At 35.3% G+C, this 26,623-nt stretch overlaps 1 protein-coding gene and 1 pseudogene across 1 annotated transcript; both read left to right on the top strand.

The window, feature by feature from the left end:
* The first annotated feature begins 2,498 nt into the window (after nt 1-2,498).
* LOC129920654 (phosphatidylinositol 4-kinase type 2-beta-like) lies at nt 2,499-3,336 on the top strand (annotated as a pseudogene).
* Nucleotides 3,337-5,118: 1,782 nt separating this feature from the next.
* On the top strand, nt 5,119-6,042 carry LOC129920553 (uncharacterized). Its single transcript, XM_056001876.1, has one exon. It carries the CDS (start codon nt 5,119-5,121, stop codon nt 6,040-6,042), a length of 924 nt encoding a protein of 307 aa, XP_055857851.1.
* Nucleotides 6,043-26,623: the final 20,581 nt, after the last annotated feature.

Raw genomic sequence — 26,623 nt, 5'->3', positions numbered from 1 at the left:
TTGTTTCTTTTTTTGTTTTTTTATTATCTCTGTTAAAAAGTGTACCTCCCATACAAAATTTTTGATTTAATGCAATTTTCTCGAAAACGGCTCTAGCTCTAACGATTTCGAATAAATTTCGTGTACATAATGAACTAAGTTCTAAGTTATTCTAATCAAACTGCGTTTTTACTTTTTCTCAAAAAATACGAATAATGGAAATATGGTGTTTCCTTTTTTTTAATCACTAATGTCGAATCTTCCCGCAACAATTGCAATAAAACTGCATTTTTAAATATTTCTCAAAAAAGTGAAATAAAAAAAAAATTATTTAAGAAAAATTTTTTTTACATGTCGGCTCTTCCCCTACATCAACCAATTTTCTTGTATGTAGAGGCAGCTCTTATAATCTACAAGCATTAAATAATTATATATAGAAGTGACACCGATAGTTTCTAGCGCCACTCGATTTTATTTTTTTCGGCAATCAGATGTACTAAAATATCCCCAGAGAGAATGGACCTTGTCCTAGAAAATTATGTTTCCAAAAATTTGTTTAAAAAAAAGGAAATTTCACTTATACAAACATAAGGAAACAAATGTCAAACAAAAATAAATCGTATCGACACATCGACATCCTATAAATGAAAAAAAGAAAATAAGGAAATTTTACTCATACATACAAAATTGCACAAAATATAAAACAATCCAATAAGTCGATTGGGCTCAAACTTTTTGTTTATATTTGATTCCAAGGAGGGGAAATTGAAATTTAACGGTAAAAACTAAAGATGCTGCGAATAATGATTCGGTCCTCAAAAGAACAATCGAGAAGCTGAGTATCATGCCTTCTATAAACCTTTCCAGATGCTACATTTTGTACACCTGTAAAGCTTTATAAGAATAAAATTGTTATGATGATAAGAAGCTTTTAATGACCTCTGTCGCGGATTCCTATAGGATTAAATGCTTCTCGACATCGTTATAGTGTGCTTATAGATAATTTTCTCATCACACCTATAATCCCACTATAAGATACTCCTAAAAAGTTTTTTAGAAGTATAAATATCAGCGTTTACTGATTATTTTTTTACCGTGGGTAGTATACCAGCCTTATAGGTGCGAATAGCCCTTTAGACTTGCAACCCGTAAGCAAAAATGTTAGTTGGGTAGACCCGCATAGTGAACATCTTGCAGCATTGAAACACTTGTTGCGATACTTAAGAACAACTCTCGATGCAAAGCTCATGTATACTAAATCAGATGATGGACTTAAAGGGTACGTAGACGCGGACTGGGGTGGAAACGCATATGACAGGAGGTCCTACACTGGTTTTATCTTCACTTTCGGCGGAGGAGCAGTATTAATACTACGTTTCCACCTACCCTAAATCCTAGATTTAGCTAAGTAGATTTATCATATATCTCGAGTTTTATTCTAAATCTCGGATTGTAAGTAGTTGAAAATCTTAGATTTAGGGTAGCTGAACACAAATCTGAGATTTAGCGAAGTAGATTTAAAATAAATCTCGAGATTTATTCTAAATCTACTTAGCTAAATCTCGGATTTAGCGTAGGTGGAAACATAGTATAAGTGACATTTGTCAGTAATAATAAACAAACAAAGTAAAGAAACAAATTCTTGAGGAAAAAAAATTTTTACCAAAACCAATAGAAAAATTCAACAAACTATACAACATAATGTTCTGGAAACATTACGTCCATGAAAAACCCTCTAAACCATTATATTAGAGGAGAATTTGTTGCTGTTTTCTTCGAAGAGGATACATCAACATTTTCGCGTGGTCGAATAAGATCAAATCTACAGTAACAACGATACAATTTGTATGTCGATGAACTAAAGTGTCTATCTCGAGTCCCACCTGGTCTGGGTTTCACCCAACTAAGTTTTTAGAATAGACGATAAGTCCACCACTAAGACGATGACATTATCTTCCTGAGTCCGTTAAGCGAACGCAATGGATTGAATCTATTAAATCGTTAAGGGATGTAAGTTGTTCCTTTCACAACCCTTACCCCCTCCTTCTATGTAGTATACATAAAATAGTATATTTTTTTTAGCAACAATATAATATTCCCTGAGCAAATATTATCAATGCCTTCTGGCTATGCAAGAAAGCATGAAGGCTGAGATAAGTTCCTATTTGTTGCGCTTCAACAACGACGATAGAGTTGTAGGAGAGTTTTATATTACTGTGTAAGGACTAAAGAGTCTCGAATCTCGATCATCCAGCAGATTTGTATATTCGCATTGAGGTAGATTCGTATGGTTTGTGGATCTGCAGCGTATTTCTCCTTCAAGGTATTCTGAAAGGTATTCACATGGTCTGACCAGGCCAATAAGTCTCAAAACTTTTAGAATATTTAAATGATTTCTAGTTAGAAGGAAGTTGTGTCATCTACATTAAAATATACCTAATACATTGACTTGCAAACATATCTATATATAATGCATATCAAATAACATAAAACTTTTTCAGAACTTCAAACAGAAAGTAGTGGCAGTATTCAAACCCAAAAACGAGGAGCCATATGGACAAATGAATGAAAAACGACAAAATGGATGCACAAACTGTGTTGTTTTGGACGTGCTTGTTTAATTCCGGATCAAGGGTAAGGATTTAAATCATTTTACTAAATAATACAATCTCTGATAACTTGTTATTATTTTGTTTCAGATATCTCTCGGAAGCTGGAGCAAGTCAAGTTGACCAAAAAATACAATTAGGCGTTGTACCGAATACACGAATAGTTCGTTTAGTTGCCGAGACATTTAATTATGCCCGAATCGATAGACGAAAAGCGAAATTAAAAAAAAAAAAACAAATCAATAAAGACTTCCCATCACAAGATTTAATTGAATGAGCTTTCCTTTGAAAGTTAGTTTTTCAACCCTAAATTGTTTTTGTTTAAAAAATGTTATGTTAATTATTAATTTTTTAGAAAGGATCATTTCAAATATTCGTGCAAAACTACAGGGAGCTGATTACTGCCTACGACGTTTTGAAAACAAAGCTCTAACATCTGTGCTAGCTAAATCCTTTCAATTACAATTTGAAAGATTATTTCTCTTAGACTACAAATCATAAGAAACACATATCGTGGGAACGATAATTGGCTAGTAAAATATGATCAACCAAAAATTGTTAAACAAGTTAATGATACTGTTATGCCAACAAGAACAACTGAGATTATCCCAACCGAGTCATCGAGAACTGATGGAGTTACATCTCTAACTGATAAAGCAATATCTTAATCCAGATAACACAAATAATTGGAATGTTGTTCAATTGCCAGAAATTAAAATCGCCGCTATTAATAATATTTTAATTTATATATTCTTATATATATTATTCTCCTGTGCGTTTGTTTGTGACGCTACTCGAAGGAGTAGATTTTGATAGATTTTTCTGAAATTTGGTGGGGGTGATAAGGTCCATCCGAGACAGGTTTTGTTTTATAATTGGACCCAGTAGGTGGCGCTGTTGTCAAGTTATATACAAATTTCGTATTTGGGGTCGAATGACTGAACAGATTTTTGTGAAATTTTGTGTGTGCGATAAGGTCCATCCGAGACAGGTTTTGTGTTATAATTGGACCCGGTAGGTGGCGCTGTTGTCAAGTTATGTATATGCAAATTCCGTATTTGGGGTCGAAAGACTGAATAGATTTTTGTGAAATTTTGTGTGTGCGATAAGGTCCATCCGAGACAGGTTTTGTGTTATAATTGGACCCGATAGGTGGCGCTGTTGTCAATTTATATGCAAATTCCGTATTTGGGGTCGAATGACTGAACAGATTTTTGTGAAATTTTGTGTATGCGATAAGGTCTATCCGAGACAGGTTTTGTGTTATAATTGGACCCGGTAGGTGGCGCTGTTGTCAAGTTATGTATATGCAAATTCCGTATTTGGGGTCGAAAGACTGAATAGATTTTTGTGAAATTTTGTGTGTGCGATAAGGTCCATCTGAGACAGGTATTGTGTTATAATTGGACCCGGTAGGTGGCGCTGTTGTCAAGTTTAATTCAAAATCCGTATTTGGGGTCGAATGACTGGATATTTTTTGTGAAATTTTGTGTGTGTGATAAGGTTTGCCCCAGACAGGTTTTGTGTTATAATTGGACCCTGTAGGTTGCGCTGTAGTCAATTTATTTGTGCTCCACATATCAACCGAACCGAGTGAACCGGAAAAAGTTTAACACATTACAGGGCTAAAATTTGAAAACAAATACTTGGAAAGGCGGAACGAAGTCCGCCGGGTCAGCTAGTAATTTATATATATATATATCCATTATAATGGACTGGCTTTTACATTTCCATTTAAACATTCAGATTCATGGCGTGCATATCCATACCATTACGCGTGGTTGCCTTTTAGTGAAGAAACCAAACAACTTGTCCTTCCTTCGTTATCCGATATGAATTTTGTAGAGGAATTGTGCAATGTATTAGTTTAAGGTTTGGATGAATTTAATTTATTTTGCGCAGTCACCGTCTGTCTTTCAAGTCGACAACTTGTCTCTCAGTTTTGCTCGCTCTCTTTTCTTATATACTCCATTTATATTTAACCGTTATTTCAAAAATCTATTGTCTTGTTTGTTTTTTCTCGGCATCGCAAAAACTGACATATAGTTTAATCAAGTGGGTTATTATATAAATCATGACCTCAGGGCCGCCTGTTAACTCGGGCAACAGATTTGAGCTTCTTGGTAGAGAGCATAAATCTGTGCCTGGGTCTAGGAAACGTAAAAACAATGGTTTAACTTATGTTGAACAGAACAAATCAGTGCTAATTGATTCCTCCCTTCCCGATCCCAAATTCATAGTGATTTCTTCGAGTGATGAAAAAATTTCTTTGTCGTCTCTCAGTGTATTTCTCGTTAAAAAAGCTATCGATGGTATAAGTACCGCGTATGAAAGCATAACGGAACTGCGCGACGGCAGCCTCCTTCTCCTTGTAAAATCCCTAAAAATAGCCAAACATTTCATTGCACAAAAAAAACTCGGTACCCTATGCCCAATCTCTGTTAAACTCCATTCTAACCTAAACTCTTGCAAAGGTATAGCATACGCTCCATGCCTTATTAATTCGTCGGTAGATCACATTAAATCAGAAATGCAAAGCCAAGGGGTAACCGATGTTTATAAATTTACAAAAACAACACCTGAAAATAATCTTCGTGCCACCGGACTAGTACTATTTACTTTTGATCGCTTCCGCCCCCCTTCTACTGTTGATTTAGGCTGGCATAAAGTAAAAATAGAAGAATACTTCCCTAATCCAATGCGCTGTCGCAAGTGTCAACTCCTTGGTCACACCACTAAGAGATGCACTTCTTCAGACGCTTGTGAAAATTGTAACCTTTCCCCCCATCAACCCGAAAACTGTACGCGTACCTCGTGCGCTAACTGTACCGAAAGTCATCCATCGTCTTCCAAATCCTGCAACGAATATATCAAGGCAAAAGAAATACTAAAAATAAAAACAATACGCAAATGCTCTATGGCAGACGCGAAAAAAATATATAAAGAAACAAACCCCACACAGTTCTTTACTACAACATATTCTTCCACGATAAAAAGTTCATCCACAACCAAAAAACAAACAGCTTCTACAACCTTACATTCAACACCTCCTCCAACTCCATCCCCTCCCTCCAATTCTACCGCCGTCACTGATACCTCTAAACAAAATCTTCAAATCCAATCTACAACAACTGATTTACCTCCAACTAAAACAAATACATCAACAACAACAGGCAATGATAATTGTCATATTCCCTCTTCCGCACCCGCAATTCCTGCACGTATCCCACAAAAAAATACTTCTGTTACTTCTTCCAAGAATGAGTCAAACGACTCTACAAAAACATCTAACGCCAAAAACAACACACATAACAACTTAGTTGAAACTACTCCAACACATACACCTCCTAATCTCTCATCTCCTCTAACAAATTTAACAAACAATCTTCTCTTACAAAGTAAATACTACTTACCTAATAATCACATGGATCAAGATGATGATGAATCAATCTAAAATTAAACCTATTGACCAGAATAACGACTCCACGGTGGGAATACCGGATCGATCGGGCTCTTCACGGAGCCCTACCGATCCTGTATCCACTCCGTGGAGTCATAATGAACACCCCAATAATATCAACACCTCCAATTCCTCTCAACAAAGTTTTCCTTCTACCAACAAAAAAAATAATGAACCTTCAATAAATCAAAATTTCACTGTCTGACAGTGGAACCTAAATGGCTACATAAATAACTTACACGAATTACAACTACTTATAAAAGACACACAAGCAAAAGTCATTTGCTTGCAAGAAACACATATCCCATCGGATCGCCATCCATTCGCTCCTAAGCAATATTCTACATACTTCCATAATGTTGATTCCATATCGACTTCAAAACAAGGTGTTGGCATCCTCGTCCACAATTCAATCCCCCATTCTTTTGTCACAATTGACTCTAATATATTAGCAATAGGCGTTCAAATCAATCTCAATATTCAATTTACAATTATTTCCCTATACATTCACCCCGATCAAAACTTTTCAATACAAGACCTTGAAGACATTATCAATGGATTTACCAATCCGGTATTAATAACAGGTGATTTTAATGCATGGAGTCCGTCTTGGGGCTCTGAAAAAATAAATAAACGCGGCAAAACAGTCGAACATTTTATTGCTAACTCTGGGTTAGCCATACTTAATGACGGTCGACCAACCCACTTTTCTACCCATAGAACGTTTACGCACGTTGATCTATCACTCATCACGCCCTCTCTCCTCAGTAAAACTACCTGGGATACATCGGATAACCTCTGTGGCAGCGATCACTTTCCCATTTTTATTAATCTCACTACTGGCCATTACAATCAACAGTTAAAAAAACCAAAAAAATTCCTACACGATAAAGCAAACTGGGATTCATTCAGATCTAATGTATCTCAAGAGTTGCTTTCGAGAAAAGTTTCTTCTAACATCAATAAAGAATCTGCTTTGATTCACAAATCAATACGCAGTGCAGCAAACCTAGCCATTCCTCAAACCTGCGACAAGATTCACAAAAAAACAGTCCCTTGGTGGAATCAGGAAATAAAGTCTCTGCGAACACAAAAACAAAAAGGATGGTACGATTTTAAACGTTCTCCTACTGATAACAACCTTATTCGATACCGAAAACTAAACGCAAAATTTCGCAAAGCAGTAAAAAAGGAAAAAAAGAATTGTTTTGAAAATTTTACAACCAATATACACCCAGACTCAACCCCCCAAAAACTTTGGGCACAAATTAAAACTCTTACAGGCACATATACTCCATACACAATAAAAACAATAAAAACAGACACTACAACATTGTCATGTCCTATACAAATTGTGGAACAATTTGCCCAAACATTTGAACAATTTGCGGACGACTCCAATTTCCAACCCTCTTTCATCAACGAAAAAATTAAAACCCTTGATAATAAAAATATATCTTTTTACCCAAGTTCTTCAGCTATGTCTATTGAAACACAAATCAACATGTCCGAACTAATTTCTTGCGTACACACAGTCAAAGGCAAAACACCAGGTTTTGATCGCATTTCATATGTTATGTTAAAAAATTCTCCCCCGGCTTTAAAAACCCGTCTACTTACCCTTTACAACAACATCTTCGACACCGGAATAATTCCACATGCTTGGAAAACGGCAAATATAATTCCACTACCTAAACCCAATGAAGACCGCACTCTAATTTCTGGATATCGTCCAATATCTCTCCTCCCCTGCACAGGAAAAATCTTAGAAAAAATAATATCCAAACGCTTATTCTGGTTCCTCGAAAAAGACAAATTAGTTGACAACCGCCAAGTGGCATTTAAAAAAGGTAAATCTATCCTCGATGCTCTTCTTCATATTGACCATTTCGTCTCCTCAACACTATCTGTGCGAAATCATGCCACCATTCTCAGCCTTGACTTTCAGAAAGCTTTTGATAGGATTGGGGCACATGTTGTCCTTAATCAACTATTAAAATGGAAAATCGGGCCAGGTGCGGACAGTGAGACACCCTTTTTTTAAATTGGTATATCTTAGAATGTTTTCAAGATAATTTAACGAAACTTTGAAGTCAGTTTAAGACATATTTTATCTTAATGTTGCAAAAAAACTTGTAGTTAAAGAATGAATGAGAGCATCACATTGGACTAAAATGTAAAAAAAGTCAAAACGTCTCACTGTTTGCAAAGGATGCGATCAGTGAGACATTCTTAGGTGAAAAAAAAATTAACGAAAACGTCAAATAATTAGGTAATTGACAAGTATATAATTAATTAATTTATGTTACTTTAACCCATTTTTTTCAAAAAATGTAAGAAAAAGCCCAAAAAAAACGAAAGAAAAAACACTACAAAATCATATTGAAGTCATGCTAAAATAATAGATTTTTTTTTTAAATCTTATGTCTCACTGTTTGCTTTTTTAAAAATCTATGTCTCACTGTTTGCTTTTTAATAATGTCTCACTGTTTACTTTTTGTCATTTTTCGGAAAAATATAAAATTACAAAAAACGATAAGGAATTCTAATTACATGATATTTTTTTATGAAAGAACATATAAATATAATACATATGTAAAAAAAGTTCTGTCCACTAACCAGATTTTTTTGTGTTATACACTCTTTTTATAACACTCCAAAAACTACTTTCACCTGATTTTGTGTGATATTTTACGGTGTAGGAGAATGGACAGCTTTAATTTAGTAGGGACAAAATTAAAAGACGCAGACGGGGAAATAAACGTTTTGACCAAAACTAGCGTTACTGTGCTTATTTTCAGGAAAGAGAAAAATTGATTGTCTCACTGTTTGCACTGTCTCACTGTTTGCACCTTTCCCCTACATAAAATCTTTTCTTATTAACAGAAACTTTCGTATAAAATATTGCAACATCAACTCAAACACACACAAACTCAATAACGGCATTCCTCAAGGATCACCACTATCAGTGGTCTTATTTATCATAGCTTTTAATGAAGTAAGCAACATAATTGACAGTTTCCATAAAGTTGAACATTCTTTGTATGCCGACGATTTAATTATTTTTTCCAAGACTAAGGACCTCCACGAATTGGAAAATATCTTTACTTGTATATTAAATGCTCTTCTTGAATGAAGTAATTACTCAGGTTCGATAATTTCTTATTAAAAGTCCGAATTGTTTCATATATGTAAAAAGCACAATTGTACAAAATCTGTTAAAATCATTTTAAACAACAATGTTATTAAAAATGTAAATTCTTTGAAATTTCTTGGTATTATTTTTGACTCTAAATTTAATTTTAAGAACCATTGTATTTATCTTAGAAAAAGTTTAACTGCCAGGGTCAATATAATTAAATATTTATCATCAAAAAATAGTTACGCTAACGTTAATACTCTTATTAATTTAACACAATCCATAGTATTATCAAAAATTGACTATTGTTTACCAATCTACGGAAAATGCTCCAAATCATCATTGGGACTTATCACGACACCTTACCACGCCGCCGCCAGATGCTGCATGAAAGCATTACGCTCGACACCAATTATCAACATACTAACCGAAGCTGGTCTACCCAATTTATCTGATAGAATCAATTTTCTTACATCCAAAATAATTCGACCCATAAAACATCCATCCATCCAAAAATCAAAAAGATATTGAATCGAAAGAAAAATCAAAAAATACAATCAACCTTATGCAGGGCGCTTACGTTCGCGAAAGATTTCAACCTACAGATCTCTTTGCAAGAACACACCAGTATTAGCCAACCACCTTGGAACCTTCCAAATTACACCATAAACACCGATTTTTGCAACTATCCAAAAAACTCAACCTCTGTGGATATATACAAAACTCTATTTTTGGAATTTTCGGAGAACTTCAAGTCCCTCGGTTGGAAACTACTCTTTACGGATGCATCCAAAGCAGAAACATACACCTCTTTTGCTGTTGTTGATAGTACCGATTCAGTTGTTTCCAAAGGACTATTACCAAATCATACCTCAACTTTTACTGCCGAAGCATTCGCTATATATAAAGCAATAACTCACGCCCAGAAAAATAAAACAATTATATTTTCTGACAGCCTTTCTACCATAAAAGCCCTACAAAATATTTCCAACTCTACTGAAATTGTAGAAAATATACGCAACCATCTAATCTTGAACTCTGAAACCTTAAAAATCGTTTGGATTCCCGGACACGCTGGAATCGCTGGTAACGAAACAGCTGATGCAGAAGCCAAATCCGCAATAAAAGAACCATTGAAATCATTTTTTCAATATAACAAAAAAGACACCATAAGATTCCTTATTGAAAACTGGAAATTCAAAAGAAAAGACGCTTGGTCAAATTATAACCACCTATACAAAAATGTCAATCCTCACGGGGACAGAGCAATCTATCACAACAACATGGCACCAAGTAAACTAAAGGTCTACATCAGGCTCAGGCTAGGACATTCATATATAACACATCAACACCTGTTCAATAAAACATCTCCATCCATATGCCATCTCTGCGAAGAAAATTCCACCCTCACGATGTAGCCCGATCAATCTAGACATTTTATCAAAGTTAATTTAAGTACAAGATTTTTTGATGCAGTTAGGTTCCTTTGATGGAGGAGAATATGAAATCACAGTTTTACACCAAAATTTGATATGGCGTATCCCCGAAAATGACCCCTGACCCCTAGGTAGTACGGAAAAAGTGATTTCACGATTTTTTGATGCAGTTAGGTTCCTTTGATGGAGGAGAATATGAAATCACAGTTTTACACCAAAATTTGATATGGCGTGTTCCCTAAAATTACCTCTGAACCCAAGGAAGTTCGAAAAAGTGATTTCAGTCGAATTTAACAGAAATTTTATCAAAGTTAATGGAAGTACACGCTTTTTTGATGCAGTTAGGTTCCTTTGATGGAGGAGAGTATGAAATCACAGTTTTACACCAAAATTTGATATGGCGTGTTCCCTAAAATGACCTCTGACCCTAGGAAGTTCGAAAAAAGTGATTTCAGTAGAAGGCTTTCATAAGACCTGTTTCAAGAGGTTCTTGTAAGTATGCAATGTTTTCATCTCTCAAGTATGCAATGTTTTTCATCAATAAGTATGCAAAGCATTTATCCTGCAGATATGCAATGTTTGAAACGCTTTAGAAAAAAACATTGCATTTTTATGTGAGGTTTTAATTAGCTCCCTTTTTTCCACTCATCTTTAATATTCCAGTATGGTCTACTGGTAAGGTGCTGGCTAGGTATGCAGAGGTACGTGGGATCGATTCCTGGTCGGCCCATGTGATGAAAATAAAAAAATATGTTCTTTTTCAATTAAAATAATATTCTCATCATTTCAGAACAACAGAAAAAGCTGTGGAATTTCCAAAAAAAGGAAAAGAAACAAAGTAGGAAAAAATTAAAATAAATAAAATAATATGTAGAAAATACAAAACAGAAAAAATCAAAAGAAAATTAATGAAATTCAATTAATTCTTTTTTTTATTCATTTTCTACAACATTTTCTACATCACCTACAACAACTTCTATTAGGCCTTATTATAACATCCTACGCAAGTAATCCGGTTTGTGCATTAGATAAACATTCTCTAGAAAGACCTCCGTAACTCCATTTCAAGCTGTTTGTCATTACCATAGCATTGCATTAGGCCTACTGGGGAGACCACGTTAAAAAAAACGCACCGACAACTCTACCTCTACGGTGGTGTGGAAAGAAGTTAAAAAACTTCTTATTTTATGAAAATTTATGTTTAACAAATTTCAATTATCTCAAAAACTAGAAGGCATAGGAACATGATTTTCAGAGTTTTATAAGAAATCAATTGAAGCAGTTTTTTATTATTTTTTTTTTATTTTGATATTTTTTTTTAGAAAACTGCCCCTCTAACCTAAACGGGGGAAGATAGATCCCCCTCCCATAAAAAAATTTATTGTAATCAACCCCTCTACTAAAAACTAAATTATCAATTCTTGGCCCTAACTTTATCGTACTCTCCCCGTTTAAAGGGTAAAATTGGGGTAAAAAATTGTAAAGAAGGGAGTTTAAGAAGGGGTATAGTTGGTGCAATGGGGTTGCTCCCATAGAGAGTTTTTATGAGCATGATGTGAACTTTAACATACTAAAATTTTATTAAATTCGATTGAGATCACTTTTTCAAACTACCTAGGGGTCAGAGGTCATTTTGTGGCACGCGCCATATACAATTTTGGTGTAAAATTGTGAATTTATATTCTTCTCCATCAAAGGAACCTAACTGCATCAAAAAATCGTGAAATCACTTTTTCCGTACTACCTAGGGGTCAGGGGGTCATTTTCGGGGATACGCCATATCAAATTTTGGTGTAAAACTGTGATTTCATATTCTCCTCCATCAAAGGAACCTAACTGCATCAAAAAATCGTGAAATCACTTTTTCCGTACTACCTAGGGGTCAGGGGTCATTTTCGGGGATACGCCATATCAAATTTTGGTGTAAAACTGTGGTTTTATATTCTACTCCATCAAAGGAACCTAACTGCATCAAAAAATCTTGTACTTAAATTAACTTTGATATATAGTGAAATTTCGTCTAGGATGATCGGGCTAATGAACCATTTACTTTCCTGCCCAAAAGTATCCTCAACATGAGCAAATCCAACCACAACTTAATTCATCTTTTAAAAAATATAAATATCGAAAACATAAACTTAGTTTACAACATTATGAAAACTCTAAAAATTGAAAACTCTATTAAAAAAAAAAAAAAAAAAAAATTATAATAATAATAATAATAATAAGTAATAATAATCCATTCTTTTTTTCTCTATATCTATCTCTGTATATAATATAAAGTAAATTTTTGTTTCCTTTTTCTTCTTTTCAAAATTCAAGTATTTAGTAAAATTTTTATTTTATTTTTCAGAAGTGAACCGAAAAGCAGATTAACCTCGTTTACCCAGCGCTTCCAATAAAAAAGCCCATTTTTTTCATGGTGCTAACGAGAAGGCCAAGTCAAGTAATGATACGTTTAAATTTTTTGTTTTGTAAATATAGGTGAATATTTAATTTATTGAATAAAGTTAATCAGAAGTTAACACGGAAAAATTCATTCAGAGTTTATTTTGATTAGTTTTATGTTTTCTTTTGAAAATGAAGACAGATTAATATGGGAGCCATCACAAGTAAGCGAACATGAAACATCGGTAAACATTTTTTTTGAATTTATGCCATGTTTGGTGTTTGGTAATTGTTTATTTTTTTCGTATTGCTACGTATTTATAGGTTCGGACCCGTGCAATACGAGAACTTGTCCAATTCTACTTTGGAATAAAGCTGAAAGGCGTGATAAGGATTTCGTTGATTCAGATACCATTGATCATATGGTTACGTATTTGGATTATGAAATGACCACATATAATCGGCGGAAAGCAAAATTGTTCTAAGTCACAAAAAGCAAATTTAACAGGGAGCGATTTTTAAGTTTCAAATTGATTGAGAGTGATATTTTTTTGCTCCTCGGTAGTTCAAGTTATGTTTTTTATAAAGTCTGGTCTTTCCTTTTGAAGAAACGATACAAACTTTCTTCATTAGTAAATAAATACTATTTTTTAATATTTTTAAAAACTAAGAACCCAAACTTGGATTTATAGAACAATTCCTATACAAGTACGCACTTTCCTTAAATAAAAAGTGGACTTAGAAGAAAATATGATGGGACTTAGAACAATCAAGAATACTCGGGTCTCATTTTCAGAAGGCTGCTTGGCTGTTTTTATAATGTGATGTCGCATTAAATTATATTATCTGCTGAAGAAATTTCTTAGACAAAAACGATTTTCAAATTCGGAAAGAGCACCCTCATATTACTAAAATTGCATCATTATCTCATTTTAGGTAAGCAGTGGATTTAGAACAATTTTGCTTTCCACCGACAACAATTCTAAATAATAATCTAAACAAATTTTCAATGAAATATTTTGTTTTTGTTTATTTTTTAATTTATTTATAAATAAAATCATTATTTATAAATTATGGAATAACAAACGAAAATATCAGCTTTGTGCTCGTTTCTTTGTACTGGGATTGAATGTCGATAGCGTACGCGTCCTTTAATCTTCCGGCACTTTGCAAGATAATTGTTTGATTTGGATTGATCTGTTTTTGATGCTCTTGCTGTTGCTGTGGAGGTGTTAACTATGCTGGATTCTGAGTATTAACAGGAGGTGTTCGGAATTTTTAGGTTGTGGTGGAATTTTATGACCTTTATACATGTATCCAATACGCTGATTCTTTACTTGTCAGATATCCAAAAAGGAGTGTATCAAATTTAATCAATAAGATTCAATTATTAATCTTGCATCTATTTTGACTTACAAGCTTTTATATTTTGCATCAACTCCAGAAACTATTTTCATCGATGGGTTCCATATCCCATGGACTCGTATACTCATTTTCTCTAAGTATTCTGGTAGTTAAAGTTGGATCGTTCAAGTGGTCTGACCAAGCCAAGTTTTTCCGATGCTCTGGCCTTCCACATGCGGATGTTCATCTCGTCCGATCCAGAGAAGACGTACATATTTGTTGTCCAAACTACAGGCGACGCAAGCAAGGCTTTGCACTCGCTTTAGGTGATATACAGGGTGATTCAGGAGTAATGTGCCAAAAAGCTAGAGCGTGTAGGTTAGGTCAAGATAAAAAAAAAATCTTATGGGAGGGGGGGTCTATTCCCCTTCGTGTAGCGGGGAGGGGCAATTTAAAAAAAATTGACTTAATTTGGAAAAAAAATTATTAAAAATTAACGGTTATACTTACAATAACGTGCTATACTTTTTTTTATTAAAGCCAAAACATAAGTCTTTTACAAAATTTGTAAACAAAGCCATTTTATGGCACAGTTTTTGAAAAATTAATTTTTAAAAACAAAATTTTGAAAAAAAAATTGGAAAAAAAAAATTTCAAACTAATTTTTTTCAAAATTTCATGTAATAAAGTACTAATTTAATTTTTAAATTCGATGCTTTTATTTTTTTTTAAACAGAAACAGAAAACCAGATTCAAAAATATGTTGTCGTTTTCGAGAAATTAACAAAAAACCAAAACGGCTTTTTTCTAAAAAAAACTCTTTATATTCTGTTTTTACGTAGCTGGACTTGTTGATAAATTAATTTATGAAACATTAACAATTCGTCAATTATTTTTTAAACATTCAGACTTAAATAAGGATACAATAAAGTGCCGTATTGGATTAAGGCTGAGTGGACCACGTAAAAATCGGGCTATCGTTTACAAATCGGTGCATAACTTTCACATTTTTAAAGATAATTGAATGAAATAGATTTTATTATTTAGATAATAAAGAAGGCTAAATATCTTCATCCCCACAATTTCCAAATTTGTGCACTTGTCTTGAAGAGAGAACAAAACATGATAAAATGTTCGTTGTTTTAGAACGACCTGAAACCCTGAAAGACATTGGTTTGTTTCTTAGTTAGACTAAAATTTTTATTTTTTTTATTTCTATTTTGGATTGAGGTTGAATCAAACTACGGAGTAAAACTATTTTGAAAAACTAAAAATGTATTTTTTCATAGAAAAAAATTAATCGAAACTGAAGCTATTTTTCCTTATGTTAGAATGTTTGAACATGTGTAACTTCTGCAATTATTAATAAAATTCATCGAAATAAAAAGAAATAAGTACCTCAACTCAAATACTAACACATTGATTAGTTTAAGAAATTTATATTATGTTTTAAGGTCTTAAACAACAAAAAAAGTTAAAAAGTCATTTTTTCTTAACTTTTTTAAAACAAAGTGGTTTAATTTCTTTGTTTTTCAAAGTATGATTTTGATTTTTATTTTATTTAAAAGCTTAGTTTATTGACTATGGAGTAAAGCTATATTTTGTTGGAAAATATTATTTTGTAACCCTCCAATTAAACAAGTTAATGATACTGTTATGCCAACAAGAACAACTGAGATTATCCCAACCGAGTCATCGAGAACTGATGGAGTTACATCTCTAACTGATAAAGCAATATCTTAATGCAGATAACACAAATAATTGGAATGTTGTTCAATTGCCAGAAATTAAAATCGCCGCTATTAATAATATTTTAATTTATATCTTATATATATAATTCTCCTGTGCGTTTGTTTGTGACCCTACTCCTTCTAAACGACTTGATAGATTTTTCTGAAATCTGGTGGGTGGGATAAGGTCCATCCAAGACAGGTTTTGTTTTATAATTGGACCCGGTAGGTGGCGCTATTGTCAAGTTATATGCAAATTCCGTATTTGGGGTCGAATGACTGAACAGATTTTTGTGAAATTTTGTGTGTGCGATAAGGTCCATCCCAGACAGGTTTTGTGTTATAATTGGACCCAGTAGGTGGCGCTGTTGTCAAGTTATATGCAAATTTCGTGTTCGGGGTCGAATGACTGAACAGATTTTTGTGAAATTTTGTGTGTGCGATAAGGTCTATCCTAGACAGGTTTTGTGCTATAATTGGACCCGGTAGGTGGCGCTGTTGTCAAGTTATATGCAAATTCCGTATTTGGGGTCGAATGACTGAACAGATTTTTGTGAAATTTCGGGTGTGCGATAAGGTCCATCCCAGACAGGTTTTGTGTTATAATTGGACCCGGTAGGTGGCGCTGTTGTCAAGTTATATGCAAATTCCGTATTGGGGTCGAATGACTGAACATATTTTTGTGAAATTTCGGGTGTGCGATAAGGTCTACCCGAGACAGGTTTTGTGTTATAATTGGACCCAGTAGATGGCGCTGTTGTCAAGTTATATGCAAATTGCGTATTTGGGGTCGAATGACTGAATAGATTTTTGTGAAATTTTGTGTGTGCGATAAGGTCCATCCCAGACAGGTTTTGTGTTATAATTGGACCCGCTAGGTGGCGCTGTTGTCAAGTTATATGCAATTGCGTACTTGGGGTCGAATGACTGAACAGATTTTTGTGAAATTTTGGGTGTGCGATAAGGTCCATCCCAGACAGGTTTTGTGTTATAATTGGACCCGGTAGGTGGCGCTGTTGTCAAGTTATATGCAAATTCCGTATTGGGGTCGAATGACTGAACATATTTTTGTGAAATTTCGGGTGTGCGATAAGGTCTACCCGAGACAGGTTTTGTGTTATAATTGGACCCAGTAGATGGCGCTGTTGTCAAGTTATATGCAAATTGCGTATTTGGGGTCGAATGACTGAATAGATTTTTGTGAAATTTTGTGTGTGCGATAAGGTCCATCCCAGACAGGTTTTGTGTTATAATTGGACCCGCTAGGTGGCGCTGTTGTCAAGTTATATGCAATTGCGTACTTGGGGTCGAATGACTGAACAGATTTTTGTGAAATTTCGGGTGTGCGATAAGGTCCATCCCAGACAGGTTTTGTGTTATAATTGGACCCAGTATGTGTCGCTGTTGTCAAGTTATAGTGAAATTCCATATTTGGAGTCCGAAAGACTGTATAGATTTTTGTGAATTTTTGTGAATTTTTGTTGATAAGGTTCATTCGAGACAATTTTTTTTATATTTGGACCCGGAAGGTGACGCTGATTCCAAAATATAAGCAAATTCAATATTTGGGGTTTAAAATCATTCAACTGTCTTAAGTTGGACATGACTTCATGTTACTTGGCTTTTAAGATGAAATTATAATCTAATGCACACTGCTAACGGGTAATGACTGCCCAATTCATCAGTTTTATTTAAAATTTAACATAGGTACACATTATTTAAATTTGTAAAGTAAAGAGTTGTATTTTTTAAGTGTGTGGAGTCGTTTAATTTAATAAAAAGATGCGAACTTTCATCTAAAAATAATCCAATTTAATAAAATTTAAACTTACTAACTAAGTATACAAATTTCGATTGTAGCCACGAGGCGTATATGATTATCAAGAAGAAAGATTTTGGGTTAAGCCTTCTCTTTATACATTTAATATTTTGATAGAAAAAGGAAATAAAAGAAATTAAAAGAAATGAATGAAATTTAAAAGAATAAGTGACTTAAAGTAATGTCAAGTAAATTGAGAATTCAGCGATGAAATTTGAGATGTCGCCACAAGTGTATTGGCAAATAGCCGTATTTCTTAAAAGCCTAATTTTTGAAGTGCCGAATTTTTAAAAGGCCATTTTGAAATATTTATTGAAAAAGTTTCAAGGAGTTGAAAACTAATTTTGTGGTGCACTAAATGAGTATTTTTATAATCTTACTTACATAAGTTCTAAAGTGAAAGTTTAAAAGTAAACTGATTTTACTAACTAAAATACTACTGAAAACTTACAAAAATGTGTTAAGAACCTTATTTCGAATTCCAAACAACCAAAAATTCAATCTGCAGTCGAATCAATCTGCATTGAAAAAAATTTGCTACTTTTCCGGAAGATTCCGGAAGATTCGATCTTTTCAAATCTCTTTTTGAGACGGATTCACATACATTTTCACACACACTACAATATACAATTGCAAAACGTCAAACCAAACTATAGTTTGAGACAAAACAAAATTTAATAAACCAGAGCCTTTATTGGATAAAAATATAGAAATTTAAAACATGAAATTATTTCAAAATAGTAAAAAATATTTTGTTTGATCTGTCACTAGGACACACATAAATTTTCAAAAAAAATTACTACTAATTGAATTTCCTAAATAGCCAAAATGAATTTTAGTAGTTTGTGCTCCAAATATCAACCGAACCAAGTGAACCGATTTTTTTTTTTGTATTGGATAAGTTTTACACATTACAGGGCTAAAATTTGAAAATAAATACTAGGAAAGGAGGGACGAAGTCCGCCGGGTCAGCAATGGCACCAGATTGGTAGTGAAACGTTTAATGAATAATCTTATAGAAGCAACAATTTTAACTGGTAAATTTAAGGGCGAACATGTTTTAATACCACGAATACCAATGATTCCATCTGATTTGTCTTTTGAATTTAAGCGTTTGCAGTTGCCTGTTCGTGTTGCTTTTGGTATGACCGTAAATAAATCTGAAGGCCAAACCCTTGAAATCTGTGGTATATATTTGGAACATCCAGTTTTCTCCCATGGTCAACTTTATGTTGGTTGTTCACGTGTTGGTAAGCCATCAGCCTTATTCATTTATACGACCAAGGAAAAACCAAAAATATAGTTTATAAAAAAGCATTAGAGTAAAAAATAATCAATAACATATACAAAAAAATTAAAAAAAAAACAGTTTTTTTTAACGCCCTGCGAATCGGTCGGGGGTCTTGCTATCTTATAGGTATATAAACCGGCAACACCGGCTGACTTATTTTTCTTATTTTTTTTTAATCAAAGGGGAATAACAGTAGAAGGTTTAAGGCTAAAAAATTAATGATTTTATAGGGTAAAAAGGGGTAACACGATATTGAAAAACGAGGCTATGTTCTAAACGGTAAGGTGAAGAGAGTTGAATTTTTTTTTAAATGACAGATAAATTTATTTTTAAGGTTGAAAAACGAATTGAAAAAATTCTAAAAAAAATTCAAAATTAAGTTGTAGTGAAAACATGTGGTTGACATTCGACAAAAGTCTTATTACAGGTAGGGAAATTTTTTTTACAGAAATAAGAGTTACACCATTGGAACTATACTTAAAAAAAAATTAGGTGTCTCAAACGGACTTTTTTCATAGGCACTTCATTTTCAAATATGAGTTTTTGAAAAACAACTAATTTTTAGGAACATTTTTGAGTAGTTTTTTTTAATTTTTTTGAATTTTTAAAAGCCTGCAAAAAATCTCAAACTAATAGAAAATATAGGTTTTAGTTATGCGCATGCATGAGTATTTTGCATAGGCCACTTTTGCTAAAAGTTTAAAAGTGAATATTTTTAAACTCATTTTATGAACTCTTCAAGTTTTGATCCTCTTTTTCATTTGAAAATTAAATAATTACAGAGTCGAAAATTAGAAATAAATACCAGAAATGGCGGAACGAAGTCCGCCGGGTCAGCTAGTTAATTATAAAATCGCAGAAGCACGTTAAGCAATTCATACCTTTTTTTGAAATAAAATTTTTCCATATTAACAAAACAATGTATTTAGTTTAAGAACGAGGCACGACCCGACCACCGACGAGATACTGCAACAAACGACAAATAATAACAAAATGACGCATTATACCTTGTCTTCTTGTCTTTGTCTTTCCTACGTTCGTTTTCCTTTTCTCACTTTTTCACCACGATTCTCCTTCGACTTTGTTTTCATACACAAAAAGTTGCAAGTGTGTGAGTGCAACCCCGTTTTTCTCGGTCGGAGGTCGGACTGTCTTTTCTGAACTCCGTTTTCTTGCTTGAAGGGAAAGTCCTTAACTCGTTTTGAAGTGTCAAATAGATAATCAGTGGCAACACTGGTAGCAATCCCTTTGGCTCGTGCTTAAAACTAGCTCCGTGATTTTTACCTAATTTCTATTATTTATTTCTATAAACAATTAATCATTTTTAGTTTTACCAAACTCTTTTTCTCTCGCGAGTGTTTTGCTTTAAAAGTCCCTCACATTTTCAGTAATTAGAGATAATTAAATCAATTTTTTAATAGTGAAAGTACACAAAAAAAATATTTTATTTTTGAGTGTTTTCTTTTTTATTGATACTTAACTGGAACTCTCTCCGGAGCCTTTAATAATAATCTATCTGTCTCATCTGTCCAACTATCATCTACAACAACATAATCATGCCTATTACAGAAGACGCAGTGACTCAGTCCCCGGGAATCTACTCGATCCGCAACCGAATCAAATTTCAATCTGTGAACTCCCCGGGATGAACTGTATTATCGATCCACGAAAACACACTAAACTGCTTACCGACATATGTCATTGGTGACACTTACATAGCCAAATGTCATTCTATCACTTCCGCACCGGCGGCTTCAGTAATGAGAAATCTTGTGAAAGTGACTCTCACTCCCGCCGCAGTGCATCTGCGTCTTCGGTAATAGGCATGAATAAGTGGCTCTTCTCCATTTTTATTATCTCTACCTGACTCATCTACCGTCCCGGTGAGTGAAACTTTTTAACGTATATGTTCTGCTCTCGAGGCATTGTTTGATGCTACATACATAAGTATTTTTGTGTCCTGTACTTTCATGCTGAAATACCATCTTCGCCGACTGCTCGAGTTTCGTTGGACTGCCCGCATCTCCTCATCTCGGACTTACTCTACCAATTAAATTGTACATTCCAACATCTACCAACTAAATTATACATTCCAACATCAATATCATTGCATTTTGCCCTTACCTTCTGGGTGAGTTCTTTTTAGTATTGTTCTGCCTAGCAGTTCTACTTTGTTGTTGCTACACCATTAAGTATACTTATATACTATATATACTATAGTGCCTTTGGTGTTTGTTTATTTACATATTTTACCACCACCTGCCTTGTCATCTTCCTTCATCTCTACTCTATTCATCTACTACTTTTCATCTTAACGCCATCTATATCTTCATCCATTAACTAATTTTCATCTTTATCGCCATCTTTACAATCATCATCAACATCATTGTATATATATTTCCATAGTACTATCATTGTATATTTATTCCTATAGTACTCTCATGAAGTAGAATTTTCTGTTTTGCGTCGCCACCGGTGGCATCGCTATTTTATTTTATATTTGAACCTTATGCAGGAAATTGAAATGCAGATCTACCAAAAGATGTCGCTAAAGTATTTTCTTCGATTGATAGTACTATAGAAATATATATACAATCATTGACCTACTATATATGGACTGCTAGTGGTTTGACTTTTCCATACAAAAATTGAAAAAAAATGATTCCACATCTTTCTAGCTCTACTAGCGGTATAACCTTAGACGGCGAAAAGAGGAAACTTTTAGTGAATGAAATCTGTCGTTAAAAGGTAGTGCTTTCTCTGTTTTTCTATATTTGTTCCTTTCGCACTTCGTAAAAAATGTTGCACTTATTCTCCGCTTTTTTTTAGGGCGCTAGTATCACGAAGAAACAAGTGGAACCAACCTGAATATGCTTCTAGCAGTCCATATATATTAAGTCAATGTATTGTAACGATGAATTACCGAACTACTTTTAAGATAAAAGTCTGAACACACTACCTGCTACAGTAAAGGTAGAAATGTGAACGGACCTTTAGTAATTAAGAAACTACCCTCTGAACGCATCCAAAGAAATTCCCTCGACTGCTGAATATCCCAAAATATCCCACTGGACTGGAAGTATGAAGCGCCCCCTCTTGGAAAGGAAGCTTCGAGAAGCAAAGACGAGAACCTTCGAAGACATTCTCGAATTCCGAATTTCAGGTATAAAAGGGCAGCGTGGACACCGACCGGATACAGTTTAATCTTGAAAGTGAAAGAGTACAGTACAAAGTGAAATAAAGTGTTGCGAATTGTTAGTAGTAAATAAAGTGATTTAAAAGTGTGTTTGTTTGAGCGAATAATAAAAGTAAATTGAGTTGAAATAAAGTGTGTTCTTATTTGAACGGAAATATAAGTGGAAATTAAATAAGTTTTATTGTGAACCCGGAATAAAACATTACATTGGTGTCAGAAAAGTGGAATAAAACTTATTTATTTGTGCGAATCAGATAATTTCGCGAATAAAATAAAAAGTGCGCGTGTGTTTTAACAATAAACAAAGTGTAAAACATTTTGAAATAAGTAAAAGTGCTCGCATTCTAAAAAGTTAAAATGGGTAAGACATTAAATCAGTTAAGTTTGACTGAGCTGAAGGCGGAATTAACTAAACGAGGTCTTCCTACTGCTGGATCGAAAAATGACCTCATTATTCGCCTGCAAGATTATTTAACCCAGAAAAGCGAAGATTTGGATACATTTCAATTCGAAGTTGAAATGATAGAAGAACGAGTAAGTACTAGTTCCGATATGTCATCCATGATGGCTGTTCTCCTTGCAAAATTTGAAGAACAGAAAGAACAAATGGAACAACAACGAACAGAGCAAAAGGATGAACAGAAAAATCTTCTTGAACAAATTGAGACACAACGCAATGAACAAAGAGAACAAATGGAACAACAACGAACAGAGCAAAAGAGTGAACAACAGAATCTTCTCGAAAAAATGGAGAAACATCTAGAAGAACATCGCGATGAGCAAAAGAATCTTCTAGAAGAACAGAAAAATCTTTTAGAGGGAAAGCTTGGTGATTTCGAGAAGAAGTTCACTGCTCTTGACGAGCGTGTTGAAGAAAACAAAGAAAAGCTGTTGGCAATGGACACAAAGTTCGAAGAGAAATTCCAAGACATTACTAAAGAGTTGGACAAGGTTCGAAAAATTAAGGCCCGAGAAAGTTCTGGTGAGTATTCAAAGAAGAAGGAAATGCATCCACCAACCTTTGATGGACAAAGTTCTTGGTCGATCTACAAGAAACAGTTTGAGGCAGCTGCCACAACAAATGGCTGGGATGACGAAGACAAATGTATAGCGCTGACTCTTGCTCTTAGAGGTCCTGCTGCTGAGTTGTTACAAACTTTACCACCAGAAAAGAATGGTAACTTTAACGCTCTTGTCCAGGTCATTGAAAAACGCTTTGGAGATGGCCATATGCAGGAGGTCTTCCGCGTCCAACTCAATACAAGAGTCCAGAAAAGAGGAGAAACTCTGCAACAACTCCAAGCTGATATTGAAAGGTTGGCTCATCTGGCATATCCGAAAGCAGGAGACGATATTATCAGTCAGTTTGCGACAGAAGCCTTTATTCGTGCTGTATCTGATACAAATCTCCAGCGAGCGATTCGGACAGCCGGAAAACATTCCCTTCCTGAAGCATTAGCGTTCGCACTAACTATGGAAGCAGCAGAACAGGCTTCTCAAGGCGTTCATCGGGTAAGAGAAGTTGCAGTGGAGGAATGCTCTTGTCAAAAACTCGCAATCCAAAGAAACCAGCGAGACGGAGCTGCTCGATGCTGGAACTGTAACAAGACCGGACATCTCCAGCGGCAGTGCAGATTGCCACCAAGAAGAACTGCTTGCCAACACTGTGGAAACAGGAATATTGCCCAACAACAGGTAAGCGATACAACTACCACTCATGCTTATCTTGAATTCCCATTCGGGAAACGAGTAAGAACCAACTTCGAGGGGCAGAAGCTGGTTTCTGGTATCGATGGCCCCAGAACCACAATTCAAGTCTCACAGACTAAACGAGACAACAAAAGTCTGACAGTGGAGGCGACCATAAACAACAAACAACATGTGGCTACAATTGACACCGGTGCCACCGCCTCCATTGTACGAAGAGACTTGGTGAAGATGACATGGCTACATAACACCAACAGCTACCGTCTGAAGACCGCCACAGGAGAAGCAGCAAGGGTGTACGGTGAAGTTCGTCTTACGATCCGTATGGCAGAACTAGAGTTTTCGCATGTGTTTTTGGTGGCAGATATATGTGACGAGTGCATCATTGGAATCGACTTCATGAAGGAGCATGGAATCATTTTGGATATCAGTAATCAAGTCCTGAAATACAGAAATGTAGAGATTCCAATGGTCTATGGCACTGACAACTCGACAACAATTAGAACTGTCATCAAAGAAGACATGTGTCTGCCTCCTTCTTCAGAAGTTTTTGTGTGGACCAAGTTAAAGGGGAACTTTGGAAGCCATCGATACCTCATGGTTGAACCAGAAGTTGAGCAAAGTTACGAAAACATCATCATCGGGAAGACTCTTGTGGCACCAAAGAACAACATGGTACCTGTACGGATACTTAACATCAAACCGTACCCAATCAAGCTTAAGAAAGGAGAAGTTGTTGGGCAATGTGAATCTGTGTCCGCAATAACTAAGATCAATGAAATGGACATACAGATGACTATGAACTCTGAGAAACTAAAGACTCAAATTCTCAAATCAGACAACTTGAGTCAACATCAGCTTAATGTTGCTGGAAGGCTTCTTCATGAATATGCTGATATCTTCTCTTCACCCAGCGGGCAATACGGCCGAACACAACTGGTGCAGCACCGAATCGATACAGGAGACGCTAGGCCGATTCGTCAACCAGCAAGACGTCTCCCCTTGGCCAAACAAGGTGAAGTTGAAGAAATGATATCGACAATGAAGAAAGACGGGCTGATCGAAAATTCCAAAAGCCCTTGGGCATCACCGGTAGTTCTCGTCAAAAAGAAGGATGGAAGCACTCGATTTTGTGTCGACTACCGCAGACTGAATGATGTGACGAAGAAAGACAGCTACCCACTGCCAAGAATCAGCGATACTCTAGATGCAATGGAAGGAGCACAATGGTTTTCGACTTTGGACTTGAAGAGTGGCTACTGGCAGGTAGAAATCCATCCAGAAGATCGAGAAAAGACGGCTTTCTCCACAGGAAATGGTCTGTGGCAGTTCAATGTCATGCCGTTTGGACTATGTAATGCCCCAGCTACTTTTGAGCGCTTAATGGAGTGCGTTTTAAATGGATTAACCTGGAAATCTTGCCTAGTCTATTTGGATGATGTCATCGTTTACGGAAAAACATTTGATGACCATTGTGAAAACCTAAAGGCTGTATTCCAAAGGCTACGAGAAGCACATCTTAAGTTGAATCCAAAGAAATTTGACTTTTCAAGACCGAGGTTAAATATTTGGGGCATATCATCTCATCCCAAGGAGTGAAGACTGATCCTGAAAAAGTTGACACTGTGAAGAACTGGCCAACCCCTCAGGACAAGCATCAACTTCGGAGTTTCCTGGGTCTGGCAACGTACTATCGACGATTTGTGAAGGATTTTGCGAGAATCGCCAAAAGCTTGCACCAACTTACGGAGAAGGGTAAACCCTTTAAATGGTCAGGTGAGTGTGAGAAAAGCTTTCAGGAACTGAAGCTGCGGTTATGTGAAGCTCCTGTGCTGGCCTATCCGACTCCAGGCAAACAATTCATCATTGACGCAGATGCAAGTAATGTTGGAGTTGGTGCTGTTTTATCGCAAGTTCATAACGGAGAAGAAAAGGTCGTTGCCTATTTCAGCAAGGTACTCTCGAAACAAGAAAGAAACTATTGCGTGACCAGAAGGGAACTTCTAGCTCTAGTATTGGCAACAAAGCACTTCCATAAGTACATCTATGGACAGAAGTTCCTTCTTCGCACAGATCATGGTGCACTAAATTGGCTTTTGAACTTCAAAAATCCAGAGGGTCAAGTAGCAAGATGGATCGAGATACTTCAGACGTATCAATGTCAGATTCAACATCGAAGAGGAAAGCTGCATTCAAATGCAGACGCATTATCTCGGCGCCCGTGCAAGCAAGACTGCAAGCATTGCACACGACTAGAAGAAAGGTCGTCGCTGTTAGAAGAACGAGAGCTGATCCCATTTGCGGCTGGAGTAATGAAGAACTCAGAATGGCCCAACAGGAAGATTCGGACATCGAACCCATCCTTGAATGGAAGGAACATCAAGAGAAACCAGAATGGGCCGACATCTCCGACCGAAGCCCCACTCTAAAAGCATATTGGGCACAATGGGACTCACTTCATGTGCAAGAAGGGCTACTCAGGCGTAAGTGGGAATCCGCAGATGGTAAATCCTATGTAATGCAGC

The sequence above is a fragment of the Episyrphus balteatus genome, chromosome X (genome assembly GCF_945859705.1).
Source record: "Episyrphus balteatus chromosome X, idEpiBalt1.1, whole genome shotgun sequence".
In the NCBI taxonomy this organism is placed as follows: domain Eukaryota; kingdom Metazoa; phylum Arthropoda; class Insecta; order Diptera; family Syrphidae; genus Episyrphus; species Episyrphus balteatus.
Note: the sequence above shows the minus strand (reverse complement) of the source record. Positions and strands in the feature narration are given on the sequence as shown.